The sequence below is a fragment of the Mauremys mutica genome, chromosome 4, assembly GCF_020497125.1.
Source record: "Mauremys mutica isolate MM-2020 ecotype Southern chromosome 4, ASM2049712v1, whole genome shotgun sequence".
Taxonomy (NCBI): Eukaryota; Metazoa; Chordata; order Testudines; family Geoemydidae; genus Mauremys; species Mauremys mutica.
The window spans coordinates 24,919,683-24,936,921 of NC_059075.1; the positions used below are offsets into that span (position 1 = coordinate 24,919,683).

At 41.7% G+C, this 17,239-nt stretch overlaps 1 protein-coding gene across 2 annotated transcripts in view; it reads left to right on the forward strand.

Annotated features, from left to right (window-relative positions):
• Positions 1 to 17,239, forward strand: part of CCDC85C (coiled-coil domain containing 85C) — a 161,632-nt gene that overhangs the window by 139,434 nt on the left and 4,959 nt on the right. For both annotated transcript variants that reach the window (XM_045016927.1, XM_045016928.1), the window contains 2 exons: positions 12,433 to 12,528; positions 17,048 to 17,146. In XM_045016927.1, the coding sequence (XP_044872862.1) occupies positions 12,433 to 12,528; positions 17,048 to 17,146 (195 nt within the window). The remainder of the gene's footprint in view (positions 1 to 12,432; positions 12,529 to 17,047; positions 17,147 to 17,239) is intronic.

Here is a 17,239-nt window from a genome sequence, read left to right on the forward strand (position 1 = left end):
GGACCTTGGCTAACACAACCTGTAACAAATCATAAAAAGCATTTTTTTTCTTCATCTGGCTTTTTTGTGGTTGGTGCGTAGCATTGTATGACTGTTAGTCTGAAGAATCTAGTCTGAAACCAAGCTTTAATAATTCTTTCTTCGCCTGATTCCTGCCCTGCCTCATTCGACATTAGGATTGCTATGCCAGCTTCAGTCTACCATCCACAATCCTGGAATGGCAATGATCTTATTTGTTTCTCTATATAGTATAATTTGTTTGAACCTGTCCATTTACACTCCCTGATTTCATGGACATCAAGATGGAATCTATCCATTTCTTTACTTACTTGGGCAGCTTTAATAGCTTCGTACATTGTTCTCACATTCCAAAATCTGATTTTCATTATTGATCTAGAGACTTCTCAGGACATTGGCTTTCTTTATAGTTTTGACCAACATCTGTCATATTCTTCGCATGAAGTCAATCACTTGATATGGCTCCTGGTGTTCATTTCTAAGTTTGTTTTTGTCTGATGAGGTTACCAGCCCCATGCAAACCTTAGGTCCATGGCTCCTTATTCATTATATGGAGCAGTCCACATGTTTACACTTCCCCCATCCTCCACCTGAGGAATGCGTTTGGTAGCTCTGGATGCTCCAAAGACCACATGAGACATTGCATATTTATTAATGTATAATTTTATTCAGTGCATGATTATTTTGTAACAAAGCACATTTACACTGATTGAACTGAAGAGGAGTCTGGGAGGAATTTCTTTGCCTCTGGGGTTCATCTCCCTAGATTTTGCTACCATGTACTAGCCAGAGATGTCACTTTCCTTATAAAGATATTTCTGAAAAGTGCATTTTCTTTTGCCATATGGTGGGCACATTATTATTACAAAAAGTGAGTGTGTGTATAAGAAGCACTTAGATACCACAGGGATGGGTGCTATAGACAATCCTGAACTGATACACAGGATATCTCCTGAGCCCCCTGCTAGGGTAGTGGTGGGAGGCAGCATGACGGTAGTTACATCACTGCTCCAATCAAACTCCTGTCTTGTCCTTTTTTGAGCCGGAAATATGGTGGCTCCCATGCAAAGCACCTTTCATATGAGGCACCTTTGAATTAAGTCATAGGAAAACTGGTGTGAGAACTTGAATTTCTTTTCGTCAGTTCCCAGTGGGGGGAAAATACCAAGTTAAGGATCTGTGTTAGACCAGCATATGCAATGAAATCAGAGAGAAAGATGAAACTGCGGCCATAATCTGTTCATTCACACCGGGGATTTCCATTAGTCACTTAATTAGTTATGTGTAGTAAAATAAATTCATTAATATCTATGAGCAGACTCTGATCCAGTGTCCTTAAAATTAACCTTTCTTACAGTTGAGAAATGGCCTTGGATTCTTATATGTATTGTAGCATCAGAGGTATTTGAATGAAAGAGATCAGGTCACATTGTCTTAAGCGTTTTACAGATCTTCAATGCACGCTCCCAAAACAGTGACTTATGGTTCCTAGAGCTGGTGTGCACTGGCACAATCCCCAAAAGAATGTTCCGTTCCCCTTTCTGTTCCTCCAACCTGTCTCAAAAAACACCAACCTGCAGCCCAGCTAGCATGGGAAGAGGGTAAATCTGTGTGTGTGTATTTGTGTGTGTGTGTGTGTGTGTGTGCATATAAATACACAAATTAGATGTGTTGTTCAATTCTTAATGATGCAGGGGGAATTTCTGCAAGGTCAGCTATTAAATAACATCCTATTTTGAGGGGATCATACCACTGAAGATCCTCCCATACATGCATTCAATAACCCACTGACTTAATGGGAGCTTTCTGAGTGGATCTGAGGCCAGGAGATAGCCCACTGGGTCCATTGATTACCTCTGCTCTGTGGAGTACTTGCCTAATGAACCCAGGACCTTTTTACACACGGGGAACAATGAACGAAGAGCATGACAGAAGGAAGCGCATTCCAGCTGATGACGCTGATAACACCATGATGCTATTGAACAGAGAGAAATCCAAGGCAGCCCTTTCACTGCCATGACAATAGGGGGTGAAGACGGGAAAATTAAATAAAAGGATTGTCAGGAGAGTGACAGAATTTGCAGTGCAAGGAATGTTATTTTAAAACTTCAAGCAACTGAAAATAAGCTAATATATTTGAAAGGTAGTAGGCCTTTATCAACAGTTATTATGAAGTCTATGAATAGCGGATGGTGTGTCTCCCCTCAGTGTCCCAAAACAGCTGTCCCAAGACAGAATTTGCTCAATTTGACCAACAACTTGGAAATCACATTTCCATCTGACATCTTTTGTATCTACTGTTGTCATAATTAACCTTTCAGAACTGAAAGAGATGAGAGACATCCATCTGTTGTGGCTTTGAGCTTTTTGACACCACTTTTCAGATAGTTCACTTCCTGCCTTGTGTATTAGTGTGATGACATTGCTTATTTTCAGCTCCGGGAGGGAGCTCTTGCATTCAGTCTTCCCCAGGTGTCTCAAGAGACTGTTGACCAGTAGCTGCAAAACCAGAACTGAAATATACAGTGGTATGTGCAGAGAGGAAAGGGGAGAGTTGAGGAGAGATGGCCCTGAGACTATCTACTGCTGTATTTGCCATCCCCAAGCATTCCAAAATCAGCCCCCCCACCCCAAAAAATCATAAGATTGGCTTAAAGAACATGAAAACTTAAAAATAACATTTTATTTGCCTTCTGTTTTTTGAGTATTTAGTGTTTCACATTTTCCACCTTTTTCTCTGCTTTAAAATGAAAGCTTTTAATCATCTGACTCCAGGAGCTGGGGCTTTAAGAAAAATAACAAATATGCATGTGTGACAAAAATTCACGAGAGTTGACAACACCATTGGGGGGTATGGCTACCAGGCACAGCCAAAATACCATTCTAAACATCAAAAGGAGAGCAGAAAAATCCTTAATCTTTTAAAAAGGAACTTCTTTTTATTTTAAATCTGAAAGTACTGTTTTAAGAGTGCTTGATTTGTTTATTTTTAATTAAAAAATTAGTCTTTTTCAAAATAGTCAAGTTGTCCACTTTAGCCAGTCACTTAACAATATGTTAACACACTGTCCATGGAAAAATGGTATAATGTTGCTGCCGATAGTATTCAGAATTTTTTTTGCAACCTATATCACTTAGTTGTTTGGCTGAAACAGCTCTGGATTTAGCATGCTAATACCAGTTTGTAAGATTTTGTGAAAGACCATGATGCCTTTTTGGTGCTGTGAGATTCTAAGGTGGTGTCGTGTTTTTTAGATAGTGTAGATTGAACTCAGGTCTGTTACACCAGTCTAAATACAAACCACAGTGGAGTTACTTGGGTTTACATTGTTGTAACCCAGAGGAGAAGTTGGACCATTGAGTTGAGTGCACTGCGGCATTCCAGGAGAGGGAACTCTGTGCGGCATTAATGCTGTTCAGGTAGGTAGATACCAAACACTGCTGTTGCATGGGAGAACTAGTTGCAAAAGGATGTCCATGCTTTCCCTCACTCTCCTCCGGGCGGTCCCATCAGAGCTCCCTTCTCCTTGGCACAATGATTCAGACATGTGACGGGGAGCAGTGTGGGACATGGCTGCAGAGAAAGGGGTCCTCTTCCATTGGATAGACTGGATATTTAGGACTGTATGGCAATGAAGCAGTTAAATTGTTTTTTATTAATCAAACAGGATATATAAGCTCTTTTTGTTTCTTAAGTAGATTTCACTAAACTCTGCCCTGAAGATACGGTTTGTCTGACTAGTCGGTGTCTGAGCTGTGCAGATGGGCTCTGCCTGGCTCCTGGACAAACCCAATGGTTCATTCATGGATTTCAATATTTACATGGCCAGCTGCTCAGTATGATTAATGGGAGGCAAATTAAATAATGCTGAAGGAGATTAGCATCTGGAATAAAGTCCCTCTGAATTTGAGATGGAAGATGCATCTTGTTTTCACTTGCTAATACCAAGGACCAGTGGCTCACTTCCTTCAGTAACAGCAGTGAAGAGATTAGCGGCATACAGTAATAGTCTTCTATTCAAGATGTAAACTCTCTTTCCATAGCATCTAACTGTACTTCCTTCTGTGGGATACGTGTTCTCGTGTTTGTATCCTGTGGTAGGCATGATGCTTTGCACAGCTGGAAAGGAGCATAACATGACTTAGGTTAGTACAAAAGTGCGGCCATCTAAATGTGCAGGAAATGCGTGTTTTTTATTTAAAAAAAAAATGCTGCAATACATCTGAATGGTGAGCACATGCTAATGAAGTGCCACCATGATTTAGGATGGCCAACTCTGACTAAAGCTATTTCAGGAGATTTTTCCCCCCAACATGACATAGTGTCATTTTCTTAAAATATTCTATTAAAATCTCCTGGATTGCTTTCAATAGTCACTGGGAGATGGATGCCGATTCCGGGAGACTCCAGGCCAATCCTGGAGGGTTGACAACCCTACCATTACTGTGGGTCAACGGCCACGCTGGTGAATAGACAAACCGGGAAGATAGCTATTCAGAACAATTCCAAATAAACTAGCACATTCGTGGATGCTCTACTCAGAGAAAGGAGAGGAGATAATGGGATTGGGGACTGATGTATCGAACAGCAGGATGGCAAAAAAAGAATGGGCTAAAGTTGGTCAAAAAAAGCACCTGTAATTGGTTGTTGACGAATCTCCCCTCCTGGGAGACACTTAATCTGAGTGTCTTCAGGTGATGCTATCACGAGAGGAATTGGTCCTCTTTATATGCACTCCATAGCAGAGGCAGGAGTGTGCTCCAGGCATGACTATATACAGTAAGAGAGAAAGGGGCTTCGAAGGGAGGGGGAAATGTCAGCTCAGAGTCATGTCATGCTTGGAATACACACTGCACTGGCTCTTCGTTCCAAGTTTAACCCTTCTGTGCTCGCATAGCACAGAAAGGCATGTGCGAGTCCCAGCTCCGAATTGACAGCTTCCACAGATTCATCAAGTAGATGCTAACGATGATATTTATATTGGAGGACCCAGAGAATTTTTGAGACCAGCAATAGCAACCTTGTTTCCGATCCTCAAGGAGTCTGACTCTAGGCCTTTTGTATATCAATGTAAGGACTAAATCCTGTGAGCAGCCTAATAAAACAGAAAAAAACGGATATAGGTTCAAATAGATGTCCCCCATCTCTCCTCATTTTGGATCCTGCTTGAGCCCTACTGAACAGGGTTTTCAGTTCAGTAAGGTGGCTTTTCTGCATCTAGCACAGCTCCTGGTCTGATATGCTCCCAAAATGGCCTCCTTTTTTCCCTAGCAAGGTAGGTAAGACAAAGAAGAGGAACATTTTCAGCAAGATATCTTGGAGTTGCCACTCGGGGGGTGGTTGATGATGTGTTAAAGCTGAACTGTGAAATTTCACTTTCCATTTCTGAATGAATCAACTGAAGCTGGTGCTGGTAGTTTGGGGGGTTATTTTACTTTTGGTGTGCCTTGTGTTTATGGCATGCATTTGCAAAGTTTCATTAATTGCTGTATAATCTGGTAAATGCAGATTTAATTTAGATGCTAGCGCTGAGACAACACAATCTCCTGGGGTGTTTGTGTTTCTGGGAACAAGTATTTAGTGGGCTTCCCTGACTGCCCCAGCAGTATTTGCAGGCACATCCATTTGCACTTGCAAAATGAGTGATTGTATATGTATGCAAATCAGGTCTCAATGAGTGAGTCTTCAATTTTATATGTAACATTTACACCCTGCATGTGGTCATGATCACCATCACATACACCAGTGTACTGATGACCCCTTTTACATAGCAAGCCTCTGAGTGCAACCCCCCTTATAAATTAAAAACACTTTTTGTATATTTAACACCATTATAAATGCTGGAGGCAAAGTGGGGTTTAGGGTGGAGGCTGACAGCTTGCGACCCCCCCCATGTAATAACCTCGCAACCCCCTGAGGGGTCCTGACCCCCAGTTTGAGAACCCCTGACATACACTCACATTTCATAAGCCACTGTATCAACTGACTTTACATTGCACTTGTGAATATAGCCAAGTTCCACGTATACCAATGATTGTTTCCATAGTAGCTAATGTACCTCAGAGAAAGGGAAAGAGGAAAAGGATAAGTGGTATAATGTGTGATGGAAAAATATTTCCTGTAGGTTTTGATTCCTATCAAGTCTCTAGGATTTTTTAACCCTACATGGACTATCAGGGTTGGAAGGGACCTCAGGAGGTCATCTAATCCAACCCCCTGCTCAGGGCAGGACCAATCCTCATACAGATTTTTGCCCCAGATCCCTAAATGGCCCCCCTTAAGGATTGAGCTCACAACCCCAGGTTTAGCAGGCCAATGCTCAAACCACTGAGCTATTCCTCCCCCTAGCATGTGACAAAAAGTCAGCCAGCTCCTTTTTAATCTTTTTTCTCATGCAAAATAGAAGAACCATGCACAACAGAGAAGATTGAGATTTGCATCAAGGCACTAGACTCGGACTCCAGTGTTCTGGGTTCAGTTTCTGACTCAGCCACAGAATTCCTGTGTGAACTTGGGCAAGTCACTGCATCTCACTGTGCCTCAGTTCCTAAGCTGTAAAGTAGGGATAATATTATTTCCCTACCTCCTAGGATAAATTCACTCATGTACATGAAACTCCCAGATACTAGGGTGCCATAGAAACACCTAGAAATAAATCCAAACAGAGCAAAGCAAATCAAGTCACAAACAAAATCAATGACAAACAGAAATCTATCCACTTTTGTTTTATGTGAGTTGTATGGGGATACCTGCCTATTTCACTTGTAGTTTTCTTTGCTCAGTCACATGGCAATCAACACTTCACACCATCCCATGTGATCACAATTATCCTTGTTTTACTGCTGTTTGAGCTATTTGACCGTTTGGGCTTTTTTTTAATTCTGGGTTTAAGTGCAAAATTCTGCTTGTTTTTAAAATCAGTGATCAGTAGTAATAGAAAGCAATTAAAAGATGTGACATTCAGAAGCTTTGAAATGTGGCCACAACTCCATTTCATAACCGTCTAAAAAGTTCTCAGCTCCTGGGATCTCTGTGGACCATGACAGTCCAGTCAAGCAAAACCCTTTTAAAAGCTTTCATTCTGATTCTGAAAGCTAGCTGATCTGTTCGGGAGCCAGTAGCACAGTTCCTGGCAGTTCAGGACTAGACATCCTGGAACTGAAATAGTGGCTTGGGGTGGTCAGGGGAAGGGGCTTTTAAATGGATATAGTATTCACACTCAGAGTAATGAACTAAGAAGAACAAGATCTCCTGTCTTTTTCAAATCCAATGAGAAATGTTGGAAAAGTTGCTCATCACAATTCTTCTGTTCCTTTTGACTGCCAGAATGTATATAAAAAAATCTAGACTCCGTTTCCCCCTGCCTTCCCGGCTTTTAACATTTTGAGGGTTTAATGAATCCTGAACATTCTGATAAAATAATCCTAAATAAGAGAACTGGCAACTTGCCCCAGCACTGTGGGACCCCAGAAAAATGTACATTTCTAACCAGTCCTCATTTAGTACCCCTTTCTCCACATGACAAGTTGACACTTGGATTCTGTGAAGGAATGGTAGGAGCAACCCTATGGCTATTATATAATGTGTTCACAAAATCAACAACTTGAAGCCACTGATGCAACAGAAATTTGCAATTGTCCTGCTAAATTGGCACATGGACTTGCCTACTATACCATAGAACTTAATGGGCCAGATTCTGCTCTCATTTATATAGATGTAAATCAGGAGTAACGCCATTAAAGCCCACCTGGACCAAAGAGAATGAGAAGCTTAGCATCTAGTAATGACTTAGGTTCTTATTCACTTGTCCTGTGCTCAGTAGAGAGATGAGGCAGAAAGGGTGTATTTTTCATCAGTTTAAATATAAAAATAGTCACATCCTGTTTGTTTTGTGAACTATTCTTTATTAACCTCTGAAAACAGCTCACAGGTCCCATGACAGGGTGGGGAATGTCTCCAGCTTCAATTACAGACTGATATGAAAATCTAGCAAGTGGCTAAGTCAGCAAGACCTCTGACTAATGCAGTGTACATATCCAAGAGAACCAACAGAGGAGAAGAAATTCAGACTGATACGAGCCTCACAACGCAGAATGTAGCATTCCTTGTCTGTGTAGACTGTGTCTGCTTGTTAAGGTGATAAATAGATTAACCTGTTTGTGGCTGGGTTGCAGTGGGCTGCTTCAATAGTGTGACCCTGGCTATAAAAGGGTAAGGAGGAAATAAAGGAAAGTGGCGTAAGAGAGAAACAAGAGCAGTATGAGCTTAGATTACTGCGGAGATGGGAGCTGCAGAAATAGCAGGGCTCAGGCTACAACAGCCCTCCAAATAATATGGCTAATCTCCTCCAGTCACAAGACTTCTTCTACCACCTCTGTGCTGATGGCCTGAGTTTTCCCTCCATACTCCTGACCTTTTGCCTTCCATCCAGTCTCATATCTCTGACTCTCTCACTCTCCCCAGTATCTCATCTTATGCTCTTGCTGCTGGATGACATGCAGCTCCTCATCTTTCCTTCTTGGCCCCTCCTTCCCTGCGCTCCTGCTGTTGGCAATTCCACAATCCTTCCTGCAGAGTGGGGCTGCAATCTTGGGGTTATCTCTGACTCCTTCCACTTCTCCCCAGATTGTTGCTGTCAGTAAATCTTGCCAGTTTTTCCTCTACAACATCCCCCAGATCTGGCCATTCCTCCTGCCAAGACCCTGGTCACCTCTCACCCTGATTACTATAGACACCTCTTCCTGGGCTTCCTTGGCACTCACTCCAGCCCGGAAAGCCACTGTGGTTCTAGCTAAGTACTTATATGGCCCCCATTACCACAGTATCTGCATCTCATTATTTTTAAATGTATTTATCCTGTGAGGTAGGCCAGTGCTATTATTCCCATTTAACAGTCGGGGAACTATGGCACAGAGAGACTAAGTGACTTGCCCAAGGTCACACCAGAAATCTGTGGCAGGGTGGGGAATTGAACCCTGGTGTCCCAAGTCCCAAGTTAGATTCCTAACCACATCATCCTTCTTCCCAAAACTTTTCACTCTGACTAAATCTACCTGTTTTTCACATCCCTGCACTGGCTTTCCCGCTCTCACTTCGTATGAAATTCATGCTCCTCCTCACCTTCAGGAACTCACACAACCAGCTCTCCATCCCCCCTCTCCATTCTTGTCTCCTCTGACTTTTCTCCTTGATGACTTCACTCTGTCAAGTTGATGCCCCTTTCGTATTTTCCCTCCACTCTCACCTTTGTGCCTTCTTTGGTGCTGCCTCCTGTGCCAAAAACTCCCTCTTCAATGTTATGTTCACAGCACACAAACAGAGAAGTTAGATACAAACATATAAATCGCTTATTCTGGAGGGTTGCAACCTAACTCTACTTTATTTCTTCAAATCCAGAACCCTGACCACAAGAACCAAAGAGAGAGAGAGAGGCAAAGCAGGCTGCTTCTGAAGGCAGCAACGCACAAGTCACCTCACTTTGCTCTAGTCTGGCTCTTTGCAGACTGATTCAGATCACATGCTTCTCTACAGGGCCCCCTAGCTTGCAAGTAGGACCAGGAAACCCCTTACACTTGATAGCATGTAATATTTAACACAGTTTTCAATACACCACATCCATCCCAGGTCTCCCTATTTACATGTTCTCCTCCTCAAAACCCAGCCTGAAGACTTGCTTTGTGAAACCCTTTGCTACTCATTCACACTGCTTTTAGTGTCCTGCTTTCCTCTTTCCTGCATTTGTACATTCTTCACTTAGTTTATGAGCTGTTTGGGTTGAGGATTTCATCTGTAAAGGGGTTTCCCCACTGACACTGCCATACAAATAATACTTATTAACACCAAGCCTAACCTGAGAATCCGTGATCATATTTGTCTTGGAAAGGAAGCCAATACCCAGAGTGAGGCTATGTTTAGGCAGAAGCGGGCCCCTTTCCTTTGTTACGTTTCCATCATTTAACATTGTATGTTAAATATATGACATTGTATTTTTAAGGACAAATTATCTGCTGGCGTAAACGGGTACAGCTCCAGTGCCGTTGACACCAGCAGAGAATCTGGCCCAATGTGTATGTATTTTTGAAATGATCCAAAATATACAATTTGTCTTTAAATCAAATGCAACTGAGGGTGTTGTAGAAAAATAATAGTGGGTTTTTTTTTTTCATGTGAGTGCAATGAGCCATTGGGCATGATCACATGTTTTGGAAACCATTTCTCTCTGTTCTTTATGGCTCATGTTTCCCTCATGCTCGTCTCCCTTATTAGTTTTAAGAGTGGTTACAGTCATAGCTCAAGATAGTAGAACTATCAATGCCTGACGTAGGAAGAGAGAAAGATGCTGTTGTGGAAAGGTGTGTCTATTTTGCTGCCTCTTGTGGGAGACCTTTACTCTATTGGATTGTAGTTAGAAAGCCTTGTTTATATTTCCAGGGTGATAATGAAGATTCCTCTTGTAATGATCAGCAGGGTTGTATGTTAATATCTTCTAGTTAGGGGAGCTTTGGGAGGGATTTATGGCCACAGAGTCCCAATTCTTCTGCTTTTAGTTGTCATGAGATTAAGATCTAAATTGTATTAAGAAGAAAAGAGTGGTGTTTTTGAAGCCAGAGGTTGGGAGAATGATACATATATTGATGCATTTGACCTTTATTGAAGTCTGATTCTGCAGGCTTCCAAGAGCATTTAGCAGATCTCCATCCAAGATCCCTACTGAATACTCTTTGTTGGCAGCTCTGGATTAAGTGGATCACTCACTTGTGTTTCCCCTCCTTTATCATTTATTGTTAAAAGAATTGGCTTGACAGCCTTGAAGATGAAAGTTCTCTGTTTAGCTACACAACATTCACAACCCAGGTGGGAGAAACGAATTTTTCCCTTATCCCCACACTGAGATCCAACCCTGTGCTGGAGGGATCTGATGCAGAATACAGTGGTAGCTTCATCTCCATGCTCTTGCAACCTATTAATTCTCTCTTGAGATTTCCCACAAAGCTGCTAATTCTAATGCTGGTTTCTCTGATGCGTTCACCTGTCCAATAGAAAGTGAGGTGTGGGCCACCAACTCATTTCACAAAGGCCTCAGAACAACCATTGGGGAAGACGGTTTTAGGTCCATACCTTGGTTAAATTCAGATCAGTGGTCTAGACATGAAAGAATCCCTGGTCATCCTGTCTTATTATCCAGAGCCCAGCAAACTGGGCCAAATCCAGTTCCTTTATCACATGTAGATGAAAATTTTTTGAAATAAAAACAAAACACTTGGAAAAGTAAAACATGGCAAGCTGGGGCTCACAGCTGAAATGCAGGAGAGATGAGAACAACCCACTGGCCTCTGCTTGGTATAAAAAATGATGGGAACAGACACTGTTTTTTTAATCTTAGAAAAGATGGTAATGAAGACCCACATGCATTGTATGGGCAGAGCATTCCTGTGATGGTGCTACACATCACTCTGTCATCCTAATTTATTTTCACCATCCAACAGAATAATCGTTCTTTGTGTTTCCTATGGGATGCGAAGACTAAATATGAGTTTGTCAATGGATTCATTGTTGGTTTCTCTGAGTATTACAGTGCAAATCCACAAATAGGAAGGACAGGAGGAGTGCATCTCGCTGAATAAGGATATTGTATCTTGTGTTATTCAAGAGATAGACCTTGGAAAGGAAAGCCTATATCAAAAGTGCTTATCAAGCTGTTTGCATACTTGAATTCTTAGGAAAATATAAAAATGGCTATCTTTCCCCATGGAATCCTAAACACAGTTGAACTAGAGAGCATGTTTTGGAAATAATCCCCACCAACATCAAGTTTGGACATCTGTTTATCTTTAGGTTACCATCCAATCCTTATAATAGCTGAAGATGGGTACATGATGCCCATTTGAAAATGTTGCCAAGAAACCAATAAAAACTGATGCCAACTATTATTTTCATGCCAGACGCTCTATAACGTCTTAGTAAAAGCCAGGCAGTGCCTGAAAGTTATCACATTTGCAATGTTTTCTCTATGGAAAGGTTGGAGAACTCTTTTCTAATGCACAGAAGTTTCACCAATTAAACTAAAATTGTTTTTTGAACTGGTTCAGCTAAACTGGTACAAGTCCGTATGGGGAAACCCTTAAATTGGTTGACACTTGGCCTAGATGAATTAAGCTACAAAAGAGTCAGCTGGTGTGGGTCCACATAGGGGTTTGCACTGGTTTAATTAAATTCAGTTTAAGAACTGCTTTTAGTTGAAATGGTGTAGCTTTTGTGTGCAGATAAAGCCTTTGTCTTTGCCTGAGGCTGGTGGAGAGTTAGATTTGAGGTAGTATTGATGCAGTTTTGATCTTAGGTATTTTCTTCCTCTCATTTAAAGAACTCAGTTAAAAATACTTAAAAAGTGTGTTTTTTACTTCTTGTTTCAACAGGGCCCAGCTCGTATGGCTCCTGATCTTGCTTCCTCTCCTGTGGCAGGATATGTCCCTGTGGGTCAGAAACCGGAGGCTGTGGTGCATGCTATGAAGGTAGGTCTGCATTCAAGCCACATGTTGCATTTCTCCTGCGTACAACAACTGTAGAAACATCATCTGGCATTTTCTCTAATGATGGAATCATAGTAATCAGAGATGGAAGAGAACTATTCAGCCAGATTATTACTGACCAGTAGTCATGCCACCTCAAGCCGTTACCTTGTCACACACTTACCAGCTAAGCAAGTTCAAGTGTGGCCAGCTTTTGGTTGGGAGACCTGCAAGGAAAAGTCACAATACTATAAGCTGGTTACCTTTTGAGTTCCTCAGTTCTGACTGAACCAATGTCCCAAGGTGGCTTTAGGAAGCTTTGGGTGCCACTTCAGAATGAGATACATACCAAAGGTCTTATACACTTTTGGTCATTGAAAATCCTGTGGCAGTTCTCATAAGAATAGGGAGCATTTTATGTAATTCTGTAACAGACTGTGGCTTCATACACATATAGACACCTGATTTGTCCCTGGGGGTCGAAATTAGGACCCTACCACTTGAGGTAAAGGAGAACTTTTGACTTGGTAGCAAGTGGTAAAGTCACTAGGGCCAGCCTCTAGAAGGAGAAATTCACTTGACATGTACTAGGCTGGTGTGTTACATGTTTCCCCTTGTCCTGAGTATCTAAGATCCATAGACATTCCAGTCTGGTGGTGTCACTGTATAATGAACCATGGCTACATACACACAGATCACATAGCTGTCTGTGGGGATCAGGACTAGGGCCTCCAGCACTAAAAAACTAATAGGCTTTTAACATTTGAGCAGGCTGTATAGTTGCTGGTACTACCAACAGAGGGAGACATGATCACTCACACTACAATCCCATTCTGCCTATATGTATTTCTCCTGTAGTTTCTGGATAAGGTGACAATCTTTATTTCCTGACCTAAATGGTTCTGTGTTGTTGACAGATCATAGAATCATAGAAGATTAGGGTTGGAAGAGACCTCAGGAGGTCATCTAATCCAACCCCCTGCGCAAAGAAGACTAACCCCAACTAAATCGTCCCAGCCAGGGCTTTGTCAAGCCAGGCCTTAAAAACCTCTAAGGATGGAAGTTCCATTACCTCCCTAGGTAACCCATTCCAGTGCTTCACCACCCTCCTAGTGAAATAGTTTTTCATAATATCCAGCCTAAACCTCCCCCACTGCAACTTGAGACCGTTACTCCTTGTTCTGTCATCTGCCACCACTGAGAACAGCCTAGCTCCATCCTCTTTGGAACCCCACCTTCAGGTAGTTGAAGGCTGCTATCAAATCCCCCCCCCCCACTCTTCTCTTCTGCAAACTAAATAAACACAGTTCCCTCAGCCTCGCCTTATAAGTCATGTGCCCCATCCCCTTAATCATTTTCATTGCCCTCCACTGAACTCTCTCCAATTTGACCACATCCTTTCTGTAGTGGAGGGCACTACAGAAAAACTGGATGCAATACTCCAGATGTGCCTCAAAAGTGATGAATAGAGGGGAATAATCACTTCCCTCAATCTATTGGCAGTGCTCCTGCTAATGCAGCCCAAAATGCCGTTAACCTTCTTGGCAACAAGGGCACACTGTTGACTCATATGCAGCTTCTCATCTACTGTAATCCCCAGGTCCTTTTCTGCAGAATTGCCGCTTAGCCAGTCGGTCCCCAGCCTGTAGTGGTGCATGGAATTCTTCTGCCTTAAGTGCAGGACTCTGCACTTGTCCTTGTTGAACCTCATCAGATTTCTTTTGGCCCAAACCTCAAATTTGTCTAGGTCACTCTGGATCCTATCCCTACTCTCCAGCATATCTACCTCTCCCCTGAGTTTACTGTAGTCCGTGAACTTGCTGAGGGTGCAGTCCATCCCATCATCCAGATCATTAATGAAGATGTTGAACAAAACTGGCCCCAGACCAACCCTTGGTGCACTCCGCTTGATACCAGCTGCCAACTAGACATCAGGCCATTGATTACTACCTGTTGAGCCCGACGATCTAGCCAGCTTTCTATCCACCTTTTATGGTCCATTCATCCAATCCATACTTCTTTAACTTGCTGGCAAGAATACTGTAGGAGACCATATTAAAAGCTTTGCTAAAGTCAAGGTATATCACCGCCACTGCTTTCCCCATATCCACAGAGCCAGTTATCTCATTATAGAAGGAAATCAGGTTGGTCAGGCATGACTTGCCCTTGGTGAATCCATGTTGACTGTTCCTGATCACCTTCCTCTCCTCCAAGTGCTTCAAAATGGATTCCTTGGGGACAGTTGCTAGGCTCCATCCTAAACTGTACCTGCATTTCATCTGTGGATGAAATTATTCCTGATATGTGTGTGTGTGAGAGACAGAGAGAGAGGTAGAGAGATACAAACACCATGGGTCAGATTTCTAGATAGCATGCACTGATTTAAAGCAGCTGAGGATTTAGTCCAGTGGTTGTGTGCATGTATATTTGTAAGCTGCTTTGGGGTCAGATCCACAGCTGGTGTAAATCAGTGTAGCTTCATTCACTGAGGTGAAATGCATGTGCCATATTATATGTTACAGAACCATGTGATAAATGAATTTAACATGCACCTTTGACCTCCTTACCTGCCCACTGTTCATCAATCCAGCTCTGCTAGGGGGAATGTAATTTAAATTTAAATTGAAGTAATAGAAAATATAGTAAATATTCTCCCTTTGAGACTCATGTACCTGAAAGATTGCTGACCGATAGAATCAGATATGGAAGTTTTAATTAATCTACCCCAGAGTTGCCCTGGACATTTACCCTGTGGATACAGCCAGAGTTTGCTTTATAGCAAGGTATTTCTGGTGGTCTGCACTGGGATTTGATTGTACAGCTGAGAGTCAGAGGCGTACTGATTCCAAACAAGCTTGTTCAAAGTGTGAGTCCAGCTGGATCTATAATTAATCAATTCCTTCCTTTTTAATAGAAAAATAGACATTTTATTTATCAGGGCTGGTATGTCTTTCACATGCTCCATTAAAAAGGTTAATCTAGGTAAAGTTAATGTTTGTGCACAAATTCCACTGGTCCCAGATATATTGGTTAAACTAGTGGTTGGTACATTTTAAAAAGTAGGTTAAGGGCCCTAAGAGAATGACCTAGTTTTATAACTGAAACATTTAGCATACAGCAGGATTTCTGTGCTTGAACAAACCAATGAATAATCTAGGCTAGTATCCTGTTTCTAGCAGTGGTCAGTGCTGGATGCTTCAAGAGTGAAATCCATCCTTGTAATGAATCTAATCCTGTAGTTCATTTGCATGCTTACACTTATGCACACACAAATATACCTGCTGTAAGGGTGTATGTGTTGTATGTGTATTCCTTTAGCATAAAAAAGAGGCAACATGGTGAGTGGTTTAAAAATCTTATTTCCAGGAGTCTGAGGTGCAGTCTGAGCACAGTATGTGTGAGTAACAAAGCCATGAATGAGTTATGTAGGTCATTCCAAACACATGTCTGTAAAATGACTATTTAGTTAGTGTCCTACCATGCTGTGCTTTTATTCATGCAACAGATTTGACAGAAAAAGCTATTTAAAAAATGTTTTAGAAGGTTTTTAATATATTGGTGCTATTTTTGTGTGTCTCCACCTATAAAGGCAGGTGGGTTTAATACCATGAACCCTACAATTTGGACATCAGAGAAAAGGAAAAAATTCTTTTTAGCAACCTCTAAGCATTATCTAAAATCAGGTTTTTATACATAAAAATAATGCGATTTTAATAAGACATTGTCAACTGGATGGGAGGCAGTGAGTCAAGAAAATGAGTTACAAGTAACTTCAGATATCCCACTTCTCCCTGAGCCCCCTGCCAATTTTTGTGCTTTTCCAATCACATTTTCCTATTTGAAAATGCTTTTCTCTCCCTTGTTGCTGTGTAAAAGACCCACCGGCACAGTAGGAGAAAATGAACGGCTAAGGCCCCCAGTCCTGCAAACGTTTACACGTGTGAGTAACTGCATAAGTATCACGGCCCAACTGACTGTTACAAGAGAGAGAATTAAACAGATTACATTCACATAGGAGGAGACAGTCCCTGCCTTGAGGAGTTTACATTGGAAGGCTTGGTCCACTCTTGCACAGAGTTTTTTTGTACCAACTTAACTTCTTTAGTTAGGGGTGTGATTTGTTTACAGGTATAGTTAAAGCAGTACAACCGTTAATATGGATGCAAGTATAACGGAGTCTTATACCAGTATAGTTTATTCATGTGCATTCACAGGACTAAGCTATACTGATATGAGCATCTTTACCTGGTAGAACTGCATTCTCGCTGCTTTAGCTATACCGGTTTCAAACCAACATAGGTAAAGTGGGTGTAGACAAGTGCTAAAGCTCTGCTCCTGTCCCTGATAGTCCATGGCTTGAGTGCTGCACTCATTGAAGGGAATGCATCTCTTTGTGGGAGCAGCAGTTTATAGGATTGGGGATGTGGCAGGCCACGTCATTTTAAATACTAGCTAGTGTTCTTGCAGAAGATGTAATTGATCTTTGAGAAGTATACTACTTTGGCAATTTGTTTGTTTGTAGGTCCTTGAAGTCCATGAAAATTTGGACAGGCAAATGCAAGATAACTATGAAGAAGACCTGAGTGAAAAGGAGAAAGCAATTGTTCGTGAAATGTGCAATGTAATAACTCTTTTTATTTGTAGTATTTTATATAGTGTTATTTTGGTCCTAATGTTTTGTAGCATCTGTTCTGTGTGTCAGCCTTGTTTGAAA